The sequence below is a fragment of the Rhamphochromis sp. 'chilingali' genome (assembly GCF_963969265.1).
Source record: "Rhamphochromis sp. 'chilingali' genome assembly, chromosome: 9".
In the NCBI taxonomy this organism is placed as follows: Eukaryota; Metazoa; Chordata; class Actinopteri; order Cichliformes; family Cichlidae; genus Rhamphochromis; species Rhamphochromis sp. 'chilingali'.
Window position 1 is genome coordinate 16,903,300 of NC_137936.1, and position 12,531 is coordinate 16,915,830.

Below are 12,531 nucleotides of genomic sequence, written 5' to 3' on the forward strand. Positions count from 1 at the left end.
AGGTCGCCTTTTCTTTTTCAGACTGATTTCTGGGAATCACATAAGATAACAATTTACAAATGAAAGCAGGAATGGAGAGATTTCTGTTTTCTTCACTTATTTTGAGCACATCGTGTTCCATCCTTATTTGCACAAAAGATGGAAAATCAGGTCATCTTTACTTTCATATTATGAGTAACTTCAAAGTAAGTGACACAAATGTTTGCAACTAAGTAAATCATTTTAATTACTTTCTTCTTTATAAATAGTTTTCAGTTTAGTTCTAAACCTATTAATCCTATTGGCCATTATGGGGATAAAAGAAAATGCACCATCTTCCATGTCTTAAGATTTTACATATTGGGACACAATAAAAAAAATCAATCTAGAACATCAATCAAATTTCAATGAACTGAAGCAACGCATGTAAGGAAGATCGGGCCAAAATTCCTCCACAACAAGGAAAGTTATACAGAGTCATACAGAAAATGATTATCATTGTTGCTGAAAGTGTTTCTACAAGCTATTGAAACATGAACTTACTTTTTCACATTCTTACGTTTTATTAATTGAATAAATGACAGTGCAATGTTGTTTATCTGAGGTCTTATTTAAATCATTTATTTGAACCTGGTAAGAATCACATTTGTTAAAAAATGACATCCTGATAAATATCGTAATATAAGACGTGTGAGTTAACTGTTGCCTCCTACGGGGTTCGACTGCACAAACATGCAGAGGGGAACAGCCATTGTGGTTCATAGTTCAGTTAGGTTCATTGATTTTGACACAAGAGTTCCTAAATAGTGTTAACTCCATAAAGGCAGCACAGATTACAAAAATAAAGTTTTGAAAAAAAAAAGTAATTTGACTAAAATGTACAGAATGGACTCATGATTATAAATTTTTAAAGATTAGTAAGTGAAAAAACATGAAAAGCAAGAAAGATCATACAAAGAGACCCCAACAGCTGGCTTCTATCAGTAACTACTTATTTCAAATACTGAAAGAAATCTCAAAACATCCCTTTTTCTTTCTTCATTTTCAGCTGTTTCCACTGCGGCAAGCTCACAAACTCATCTTTGGTCATTCCAAAGACGGTGGTGAAGTCAGTGTCAGAGAGGTATTTCTGCAAATGAGGTGACAAAGTTTAGCGGGTGATGGCACACGTGTTATTTTTTAAGCTGCAGAGTTTTACTGGTGATGGTTGTAATCATCACTAAATTAATGAATAAGCAGATACACGTACAAATCTTGAACTTAAATGTGGAATTGATGGGAAATGGAAACATTGGGAACGCGCGTACATACCTCTTTCTGTTTCGGGTCAACACCTTCTGGCAGCTCGTTGGCAAGCTTGTTTTTCAAATCGTCAGGTGGGAAAGACTGAAAACTTTTCACACTGTTCCCTCCGTTCTGCTCCTAGAAAATCACATTAAAAGAACATTTTAGTTTATATTGTATTATTAATCTCAATCTTTGAGTATACAAATCACAGTACTTTATTAATGCAGGTTCTGGCCCTTATTTCTACCTTCATTATGAACTTTTGTTTGGCCTTTAGGATTCATATTCTTTATTTTGTTTGGTTTCTGATCATGTTTAGAGCATTTATATTTATTTACTTGTTTTAGTTCGTCACTGCCTCCTCAGTGTCCTTTTGCATATTGTTGTCAAGTCTTCTCCAGAATAGTTCTTGTTTTGTTTTGTGAGTCATTTTGCTCTTGTGCTTTGTCCTTATTTTTATTTTGTCTCACTGTCCTTGATTAGTTTCACCTGAGTCTTGTTGCTCTTATGTTTCCACTTTCGCTGATTTCTTGTGCCCATTTAAAGCTCCAGTTTGCTTGTTCTCTTTATTGTGTTGTTCACTTAGTTGTGTGTCTGTGGCAGTACACACCCAGTGCTCCCAGTTACTTACCTGGCTTTGCTCTTTGTGTTTGGATTCTTGGATTTTGATTCATCATCAATAAATATTTTGAACTTTTGCCTTCTGTTTCCTACACTTGAGGGTCTAATATAGCTACACTCCACACTGCAGATTATGATAGGAAAGGCCTATAAATTTCAAATCTTTTAAATTCAATAATTCACGAGCTAAAACTTCATGCTAACATAGAACTTTGTTGCAAGTTTTAACCTAAACAGAGTTTGAGAAATGAATAAAACTTTACATACTGCAACAGTAACATTAACAGGTGACGCTGTATCTCCAAACTCCTTCTTCAGCTCCTCATAGCTCTTTCCTGACTGAAAGAGAGAAATATTTGTAAGATTATTTTAATTATAAATGGAAATCCACATTTCAGCTCAAAAGCATAACACTCACACTCCATTTGGTGGGATCCCAGGCTGTAAACCACCCAGTGAAGGTGGGTGGCTCGAAGCCTTGCTTGATCAAGACAATGGGGGTGTGTGGATCTCTGTCACCCGGGTGGGTCTGCAGATACTCTTGGCTGGTTGTCAGTGCCTCTTTGCGCTCCTCCTCATTTGCGTCTTTACCGACCCAGATAAACACCTGGAGAAAAAGCAGGATGTGATTAAAGTGGTGGAGTTTATTTATTTCATTGTTATGTTCATATTAATAACCTGTCAAAAATCCTACCTGGTCCCATGTGTCCAGTAGCATGACATCATCCTCGCTGAGGTCATCCTGTATGAAGTGAGTCACCTCAGTCACAATGAAACGCCCTGTCTTATTGGAGCATTCAAACAGGCGTGGCTCATGGTCCAAAACTACCTGCTGCAATCTGCGGATGGCACATAACTAAGTGAAAGCAAACATATAGAAAAGTCACACTTGAAGCTGTTGGTTCACCTGTTCATACTATCCTCACCTCTTGTCATTTGCATAGGGAGCTTTCCCCCCAAGCAGTTCCCAGAATTCAATGGGCTCCTGACCCTCTGCAATAATCTCTTCAGAGCCTCGTGGTAAGTTCTGGCTGATTGCTGAGCTGACCTCTTTCGCCATGGCTCTCTCATCTCCACTTGATCCCTGGTTTACAAAAAGATGCCACCCCCGACCCCAGAGCTCATCAATAGGCCTATATTTTGCTAAAAATGTTCATTTTATTTGATTTAATCTGGTTTTAGAAAATGAGGAAAATCTTGTGACATGTTTGTTATTCTTATGAAGGAAATTCATGAATGCTGAGTCAGCAGCTGGTAGAGATGAACTGTTTGACTCAGCAAAACCACAGCAAGGGCAGATGCTCACCGACAGACAGACCGAAAAGCCAATCAGTCCTAGTACTTTGATATATATATATTGATATATATATATATATATTTGATATATATATATATATATATATATATATATATATATATATATATATATATATATATATATATATATATATATATATATATATATATATATACTATGTATATATATACTATATGCTCAAAAAATGCATCCAACCAGTTATATTCATTCATGGTTATTGACCATCAATTTGTTTCCTTAACAGCCTCCACTCTTCTAATGATGCCCTCTTTCCTTTGGTATTTGATTCTCTTCAGCCACAAGAGTCTTAGCTATGATAAGCCCTGATGAGAGATGCTAAGGTCTGACTTTCGGTTCCACCCAAAAAGTGCAGAGGCCTGTCTGGGCCTGCTGAGTTAGTCAGCTCGAAACTGTGAGAAACAATTTCTCTACAGTCCTTACAGCACACTTATATTAAAATCTTAATAAAAACCAAAAATTACTATCTGTACATTACTTTATTCTTTTTTTGGAGGAAGGACATCCACCATTAAACTCTTCTAAATCAAACATGTGGAGCTACCACTGTTGCAACCCCTTCAGACAAGGGAGCAGCTGCTTTTACTGTTTCTAATTAATTCAGGGAAAATTTACATGCTTGTTATTCTTACTAACCTTAGGGTACCTAAACCTTAAATACTGTTCGTTCAGGTGCCTTTAAAAATCAGTTTGATAAGAATATTTTACTCATTAGCCCTTAAAGCTTCATCGTAAAGCCACATCGTTGAATTACTGCAAGAACCCATCATCTGTTCCTATTTTCTATGTAAAGGTGATAGACAGAAGGGGATTTTTATTAGTCTCTTTTCGGCAAAGGGACCTCACCTATGCACCCAAAACTCAGACTTTCAAAATGACTATTCTCTTAATTTAGAAAAATGATTTTTTTAAAATACTGTGTGAAATATGACTCACCCCTCACTGTGAAGAAAGAAATCTCCCAAAATAGTTAGACATTTCTCTCCAGATATCTTTCATCATGAATTATATTACATTAAAGAAGAGACAAAAATGCTCTAAAGGGCCTGTCAGTTTCTCTGTCTAAAATAAAGTTGTATCTTTTACCTTTCCGCACCAGAGATACATTCCTGTTTGGCTCTTGAGCAAAAACACATCACTAGAGTTTAGAGAGGTGGCCAGGGCTGGGACCTCGATGGTTTTTGTGTTAAACTGGTCAGTCCCGTGAACCTGGAACAATCTCACTGGAGGCTCAGGTTCTGAAGATCCTTTTCTAGATGTGCCGCCCTAAAGGGAAGAACAAAAATATCCTGTACAGAGTAGCACTTTGTAATAGGGCAAGCAACAAACGGTGTGATTCCCATAGAATTTAATAGCATTTCAATGTATGTCATCTATAATCACAATGTAGTTTAACAATTAACAATTTAACATCAAGTTGGTAAAAGTTCAACTTTTTACAGATAAAAAAGGAAAGGAGACATTATACTGTCATTTTCCATAACTATATCTAATGCATAACTAATTTGAAGTATTGAGCAAGCAATGCTGATGAATGCATACTATTAGGTAATTTACTGGAAGAACAACTAAAATTTCTCCATCTTCAACTTTAAATGTTGTACTTTGCAGGGTTTTTTTGTGTAAAAATAACAAAAAGAAAGCAAATAAATTATTAAACTGTGCAAATGAAAAAGCATAAATATATGTATTTATATATCATATTCAATAATTTATTGTTGATTCTCTTGTGTCCAAGTCTGGGTTTGCGTGTAATTTTGCAGTAATTTTAACTGGAAATAAAAAATATGAATTAAGATTTGGCTCCATCAGTATAAAAGATCACATGGGCCTATGCTTGTTTTTTCTTATAAGTAGAAAAGGGAGAACGATTATTAGCACATTTTTATATGCAATGAAAGGCGTGTCCTTTCATATTTTATATGTAATATACAAGGACAGTTGAATTGTGAAACATCCATGATGCACACCAGAGTAAATGTACAATAAAAAAAATTAAACGCTCAAGTAAGACACCAGTAATTTAAATTACTTGCAGTATCATTTGTGACTCTTTTCATTAAACAGTAACGTTGTAAAAACTGAATGATTCTCTTCTTATTCTAGAGTATCTAACAGTGAGGATTTATAGGTAAATATAATTTCATTGTAATGCATTGAAATTCCACTTAGTTTTAGGGAAATTCTACCTACCATATCACGTATCATAAAGTGTTACCCTGTACTGTTACAAAACCAGAAGTGGGGTGTTTATGTTTCAAATGAAATAAGGGTAAGTTGAGAGAAGAGTCTTACTTCAAAGATAACCAGTTTTCCTTTGAAAATTGCCATGAAGTGTCTCGGCTCCCTGCCCATAGTTACTCTCACTTGAACAGGCTCTCCGTTGTACTTTTGATCTAAGCTCACAGCCTGGAAAGCCGAGGCAGCCAGCTCGTCCTGTGTCGCATGACGCCCCTGAAATTTCAAGTGACACAAATCTCATACGGTACAGTGACACATACAAAGAGGTTTAGGTGTGTGATTGTGAATTGCTTTAACTGTGACCTCACCTGCCACATATAGAGCAGGTAGCACTTCTTGTTGTTAACCAAGTAAGTGTAGAGGATCAGGTAGCAGTCTCCTCCATAGAGGTATCCATACCACTGGGGGTCCATAGGGGCTAGCTCAAGGTTTTCAATTCTCCACACCTGGGCAGGTCAAAAGTAAATTAACATGGAATATCTGCACTTTCTCTGTGAAATCACCAACATGAATGTTTAATTTGAAGAGCTGAAAGCTTCAAACAGACCATAGAGCAGCATCAGCAGTACTTGATTTTCTCCTGATATAAAGTTTTAAAATCTGTAAGTATGTTAGTGACCCCGTGAGGCTACACCGGTAATTACACCAGAAGGAGGGGAAATAGGTGGTTGAAGGACAGAAAGCAGTCTTTCCTGTTCTTTAATTCTGATTAAAAAATAAATAAATAAACAAATAATAACTGAACTCTGTGTGGTTTAAAGAGGCCCACAGGTTTGAGACTGATTACAGCATAATCAAGTCATCATTGCTGGTTTTACAAAGTAGGCTGTCACACAGAATGAGGACTTTTTTTTAGATACTTAGCATGAGATTTTGATATTTTGTTTATTTATTTTTGGTGACATATCTGTGAAACCCTGTTCAAATGACACCATGAGATTATTATTTCGACTTCTAGCTAGGTTTTTAATGACTGATTGTTACATTTGATGGACTGTTTATGACGTGGGAGGAGTCTTTGATGCAGAGGACTGTTTGATGCAACTGCATTACTGATAAAAATGTTAAATTTAAAGTTAATTTATTCCTATACCTCTACTTGACCTGTGCCATCGTCCACCATCCTCTCTTGTGCAGCAACCTCTGGCTGGGCGTGCATCAATGAAGCATCAAATTTCTCCTGTGTGACATGAGCTAAAGAAAATATGATGATAAAGCAATGTTATAAAGATACTGTGATCAGAAGTAACTTGTATTTATGTTGGTTTTCTTTTAAAATCTGAAGACTTTTTTGTTATATGTGTGTGTGTTTCTTTCCCCTCCTCTGAATTCACAGCTACACGTACCGATCCTTCCTTTTGTGTTCACTTTTCCCAGACCTTGAGTCTGGTCTTTCACAGTCCACCTCTGGAACAGCTGCTTGAAGAGAGCTGACTCTGCCCCATCAATCACTGTCTCCACATTTGTAGTGATCGGGTAGTTTTTCGCTTTAATGAAGTCCTACGACGGCAATTCAATTACAACAGAGGAAATAAATATGACACCTTTCATCAGTTAGGTAAAAGCTCTTAACAGTTCTTCTCACCAAAGCTCTGGTCATAGCGGTCTGTCGTTCTTCTTTGTTTGCTTTCTTCCCCTTCCACACAAAGATCTTTACCCCTCCCTGGTCCAGGATGTAGGAGTCCTAAAATAATAAGATTATTCGTAGTAATTTTACAAAACTAAGTCATTATATTTTAGTAAATATGGAGTTTTAGCTCTAGCTCATTGTTGTGGTTGAATATTAATGTGTATATTTGTTTTTGTTTAACGGCTCACATCATGGTTAAGAAGATCCTGAACTAGTGGTCTCGTAGCAACTTCTGTGACCCTCATCTGGCCGTCTGCATCTGAGATCCTGAAATGAAAGTCGTTAACAAATAAAATACTGCAAAATTGAATCTTAACATAGGTATGGTATCAGTTGTCGGTGAGCTTCCCACTGGTAAAGTGTGAGTTGTCCCTTCTGTTCTTGGTCAACTGCTTCATCAGGAGGTCCGTCCTTCAGCGCTACGGTTCTTTCTCCAAGCGTCTCTGTCATGAGCTCCATGGCCTGAGGAGAACTGCTCTCAGCTTCACCCTCCACCACTCTGATCTCTGCCCGACCTCCTCTCTCTCTGTCCCGGATGTCTTGGGCCAGCAACATGCCCTGAGAAACAGCAAAGTAACAGTTTACTTCTACATACTGGACACTCAGTACCGTAATCTGCAGTAATATCTTATTTTCAAAAGTATTTTTAAAGTACAAGCTGTCGCAATGTCCAAGAGTTGGGAAGCTGGAATATAATTTGGTCAATTCCTCAGATAAACCTTGTTTTAAACATCCTATTAAACATGTAAAAACATGTGAGTTGGTTTTGTGAGCACTGCAGAAACAGACATCCTGGCAGAAATAAACTGTTAAACTGTTTGTGTGTGCTTCTTAGATCAGAATCCCCTTTAAAATAAGTCATATTTGAATTAACATTATGTACCTGTACTTCACTTCCAGCCTTGTACTTTGTCTTTTTTTTAACTGTGTTTTTAATGCGCACCTGTATTTCTTCACTTTTAAATCAGTGTTATTTGCTTTTCAGTTCAGACTTTCTGTGAGCATTTGTTTGAAACCTCTTTTATCGTGCTACGTTTGCTTGTCCGAACATGTGAGCTTACTATTTAATAAATATGACTGAATCACCTACAGAATAAAATTACAATATGCAAATATTCACTAGATAAAGGCTCTTTATGATTTAAAAGTTTAAGTCACTTTTGCAATGATATCATCTGTATCTTAGTTTCTTCCTGCAGAAACCCTTTAACCCTCTGCAGGAAGAAGGAAATCAGCTTTAACTGTGCACACCCACAACTCTTCATAGCAGATTTCATAATGATACTTAACTGGCAAAATAAGTAAAAGTATTAAATATTACATACATAAAGCACAGAGTATAGAGATTTTAATATGAGTAATTTAGATTAACTGAACCTGTAACTACACCATACCGGTACAGTTAAGGTAAGGGTAAAGGTTACTCATCACAAGCCCTTTTTGCACATGCTTTTCTTATTTCTTCTTAAATGTATATTCCAGTATGAGTATCCCATCCAACAGCACTGTTACACTTAAAAAATAAAATCTTACTTTGAGCCTTTCTTGTCTGTTACTCTTTGGTCCGTTCCACTGAATGATGTTCTTGCCCAAGTCCAGCAAAAACACATCTGAAAGGTTAAAACTCTTCCAGCTCATCTCCACCTGAAAGAATAAAGCATAAAGCAATCTTTCTGTAAGATATAATCTGTCCAGTAATGTTATATAACTGCTTTGAAGTATGGCTCACCTCCTTGGCAATCACCCTTTTCTTTCCTTTCACATGGAGCAGTCTCTTCACATCATATGTGTTGGTTTCAGTGTGTCTCATGCCTGATGCAACACCGCCTTTCTTGTAGCTAAAAATATTGGCATGATAATTGTTGTGGTTTCTTTTACTTTATATTAATAACTACTGTGCTGGCATTCACTCACATTATTCCTTGTTTGAAGTAGCCCTTGAAAGTGTCAGATTCGTGGTCCTGGACCTCTCGGTACTGAATCGGGGAAGAGCCCAAAAATTCATCAAGCTGTACGGTGTAAATAGCAGCAGAACCCTGCTCATCCTGAGTGGACTGTGAGCCGATCCAGTAGTGGATGTTATAAGACAGAGAGTTGCCCACCTTCTGGGTCTGGAGAAGTGCACAATTGTGTCAAGACTGTAGTGTATAGCAGGAATCAGAGTATTTAGTTACCACTGACTACTCAAAGAACAAAACCAAATGGAAAAGTGTTGAAAACCAATAGCAGAATTAACTACATAATATGCAGTCCTTGAATCTAACAGTGTAATAGTGCATCAGTGGCCATCACAGACTTACAAACAGAAGCACGTAGCAGTCGCCTTCAAAAAAGCTTCCGTAAGATTTCTCAGGAACTTGAACCAGCTCCATTTTCTGTTGCACAACAACAAAAACATAGTGTCTTTATTTTCATGTTCACCAAACACATCTATACATCAGATTTAACAACTACTTCAATCATCACTGCTCATCACCTGCCAGGACAAACAGCTGAATTAGATTTTTGATTTTTGATTTTTTTTTAAACAGCTACAATATTATAATTGTCAATACTGCAGCAATTAAAATTACCTCAATTCTCCAGATTATAATCCCAGGGCTGCGGGTTACTGCTCGAAATGTTTGGTCCATGTTGCCTGGATGCACTCAGTTTCAGCGGCACTTTGGAAGCTTAGTTTTCCTTTTCTGGAAGACTAAACTGATATTTTAGTGCACTGAAGATAATTTCCTTCTTTACAAACGTATTTACAAACTACAAACCAATTCAAAATCATGTGAAATACTGTTTAAATCTCATAATGCAAGAATTATCCAGCCATACATACCCAGTATCCTTGTCTGTAGAGGTTCCTCTAAGCTTATATGATCTCCCAACAGCTGATTTTCCGACTGATAGCCAGAGACCCTCAGTTCTCATCCTGATAGTGCTCCGAAAAGATTTGCATCACTTTGCATGTTTCAGGAGGTTACAGAGCATTCTGCCCAATCATTGAGGAAGAAGCGAAATCCTGTAGGCAAATGTGCTGAGAAAAAATGAAAAAAAGGATTGGCTCATATTCAAATAGACACACAGTAACACTGACCAACACGTCTATTAGTTTCCCAGCCCACTCGGTCCAAGACTGCCACATTAGCACCATATATGGATACCTGTGAGTACATAAACTGTGTGTTAGTAAAACACGTGATAATGAGCTTACAGGAGGAAAAGTATGATATTCTGTAACTGTGCAGCGGACAGAATAATATTGTAGTACTACAAATTGTGTTGTAGTATCTGATAATGATATGTTACTGCTAATTACTGCTACTGGTAATAATAATAATTAGCTTTCTATATCATATCATTATATAATAATGTATAGTTTCTATCTTGTACAAAAATACTGTAGAATAACATTACAAATGAAAAATAAATATATACAGTGCAGCTGATAAAACAAGTTTTAACTTTTAATAGCAGATTTATGACAATTTTATTCACAGTGATGAGTTCACACTGGGATGACATCAGTGGGGAAACTTGGATCACACAGTGCAACAAAGAAGTTTGACAAAACTTCAGATTGTAAAGGACTTGCTGTAGTTGCTCATAACCTTAACATCAATTATTTATTTATATTATTAGCAGTAATAGCTACAATAGGAATTGTAACTTAAATACTCACAAATAAATATGATTATTGTAACTTTATTTTCTGTGCTTTGTTTCAGGAGGTGATGACTGCTGTTTGGTACTGTGGACCCATCCTCCTGAGTTAGTCGGGACCTGCCAACATCAGGACTTTTTCTTTTAACTAAACTGTCCTCTGAGAGTCTGATGGTGTTCAGAGAATTAAATATTTAAATATTTAAGAGACTGCATGCTGCCATCCGAAATCCATCCTTCCTCGGCGCTAACGCTGTACACGTTATTCAGCAGCACCACATTTAGTCTGCTTGATCTACATTGTTTCCAAAAGACATGTAAGAGTGTGATTGCCAGTATAGACACACCTACCATTGCTGGTTCATGTAAAGTGGTTTTCCTTTGTGTGATACCAGCAGTTCTGCAGAAGCAGGAGTGGCTCATTAAAAGTCACTTTTTTCACTTTAGTGTCCCTCATGTCATTAATGGTAGAAGATACCCACCAAATTTGGCTCTGATCATGTAACAGGGACAGAAAGAGAATCGAATTCATGTGAAATCACAGGATAAGAATGAAAAGTAGTGAAAAAAGCTAATGCTTCTTGCTTGAATTTCAGTGATGAGCATTCATGAGCCCGCCCACTTTTCCTCATTTAACACGAAGGACTACAGGGAAACATTTTCATATCAGCACAAGCACAGGTACACGTGCCGCTTTTTCACAAACTCACAACACCACATCATTTAATAATGATATACCCCTAACCTTTTTCATAGACATATCTCCACTGATTGTTCTGACTTGAATGTCCTGTTCTGTTTTGTCAGTCATAAAAAAAGACTCAAATAAATCAACCCGCACAAACAAACCTCAACCGGTAACAGTGCAAAGTGGAGCAAAGCAAAGTCATAAACAAGCCTTGAGCACTGTAAACACAACAGACCTTTAGTTGTAGTCATGCAGAGCGGCAGCTGAAGCATTAGTGGTGTGACCTGAATCATATACATAATTCTGCATTTGGATGTGAAAGCCTAAGAGTCCAACCCTGCACAACAGAGTGGCAGCAGCAGGAGCAAATTGTTTACAAAATGAAGTAGTTTGATGAGCGTGCTACCAGCAGATTTTACCTGTTCAGATACAGGAAAGGAAAAATCTTTGGATTTAAACAGGTCACAGAGGAAGTTTCCACACAGCCTGCTCAGTTCTTAGTACACCCACATACATCGCCTTTGCAGGGTAACATGATTTGTTAAAAGTAAAGTTTGATGTGCAGAATTTAAACACATTTAAATGAAAGCCATACATGTAGAGTATATATTTTATTTATCTGTATGTATGAAAACCCTGAGCTGCCTAACCATTACAGTGGGGAGATCCAGTGACATTTTGCTGCCATGGTTTGTGTCCACTTGCCCCCTCAGAAAGGGATTCTCAATCCAAATGATCCAAATGAGATCCTGATGGGATCAATGTTACGCCTTCACTATCATCAGTAGATGATATTATCAGTGGGCTGGGTGCGAGCCATACAGCATACTGCAGTAGGTCTGTAAATATGAACATGCAAATCGATCCCATTGCGGTCCATAAAGTATGAAAATGTTACTGTTTTGATTAGCAAAATCTATTTACAATTTCATATATACTGGGTATACTGGATCTACTGGTTTCATTAATTGCCACATGACACACAATCGTGTCATTATACCCATTATATTCATCATATCCATGAGCCATCAGTGTAAAAAGGGATAAAATATTTTGAATCCCACAACTTTTCACACATGGCTTTATGTAACCTACAAA

The 12,531-nt window shown here is 37.1% G+C and overlaps 1 protein-coding gene across 1 annotated transcript; it reads right to left on the bottom strand.

Moving 5' to 3' along the window:
* Positions 1–205: 205 nt before the first annotated feature.
* avil (advillin) lies at positions 206–9,784 on the bottom strand. Its single transcript, XM_080891615.1, has 19 exons — positions 9,668–9,784; positions 9,395–9,469; positions 9,009–9,205; positions 8,824–8,932; positions 8,628–8,738; positions 7,447–7,652; positions 7,283–7,361; positions 7,050–7,148; positions 6,811–6,964; positions 6,558–6,658; positions 5,773–5,910; positions 5,519–5,677; positions 4,310–4,489; positions 2,814–2,971; positions 2,582–2,726; positions 2,306–2,494; positions 2,155–2,226; positions 1,291–1,401; positions 206–1,108 (listed from the first exon to the last, which is right to left on the bottom strand). Exons 1-19 carry the CDS (start codon positions 9,725–9,727, stop codon positions 995–997), a joined length of 2,457 nt encoding a protein of 818 aa, XP_080747741.1. The 5' UTR covers positions 9,728–9,784; the 3' UTR covers positions 206–994.
* Between the last annotated feature and the right edge of the window lie 2,747 nt (positions 9,785–12,531).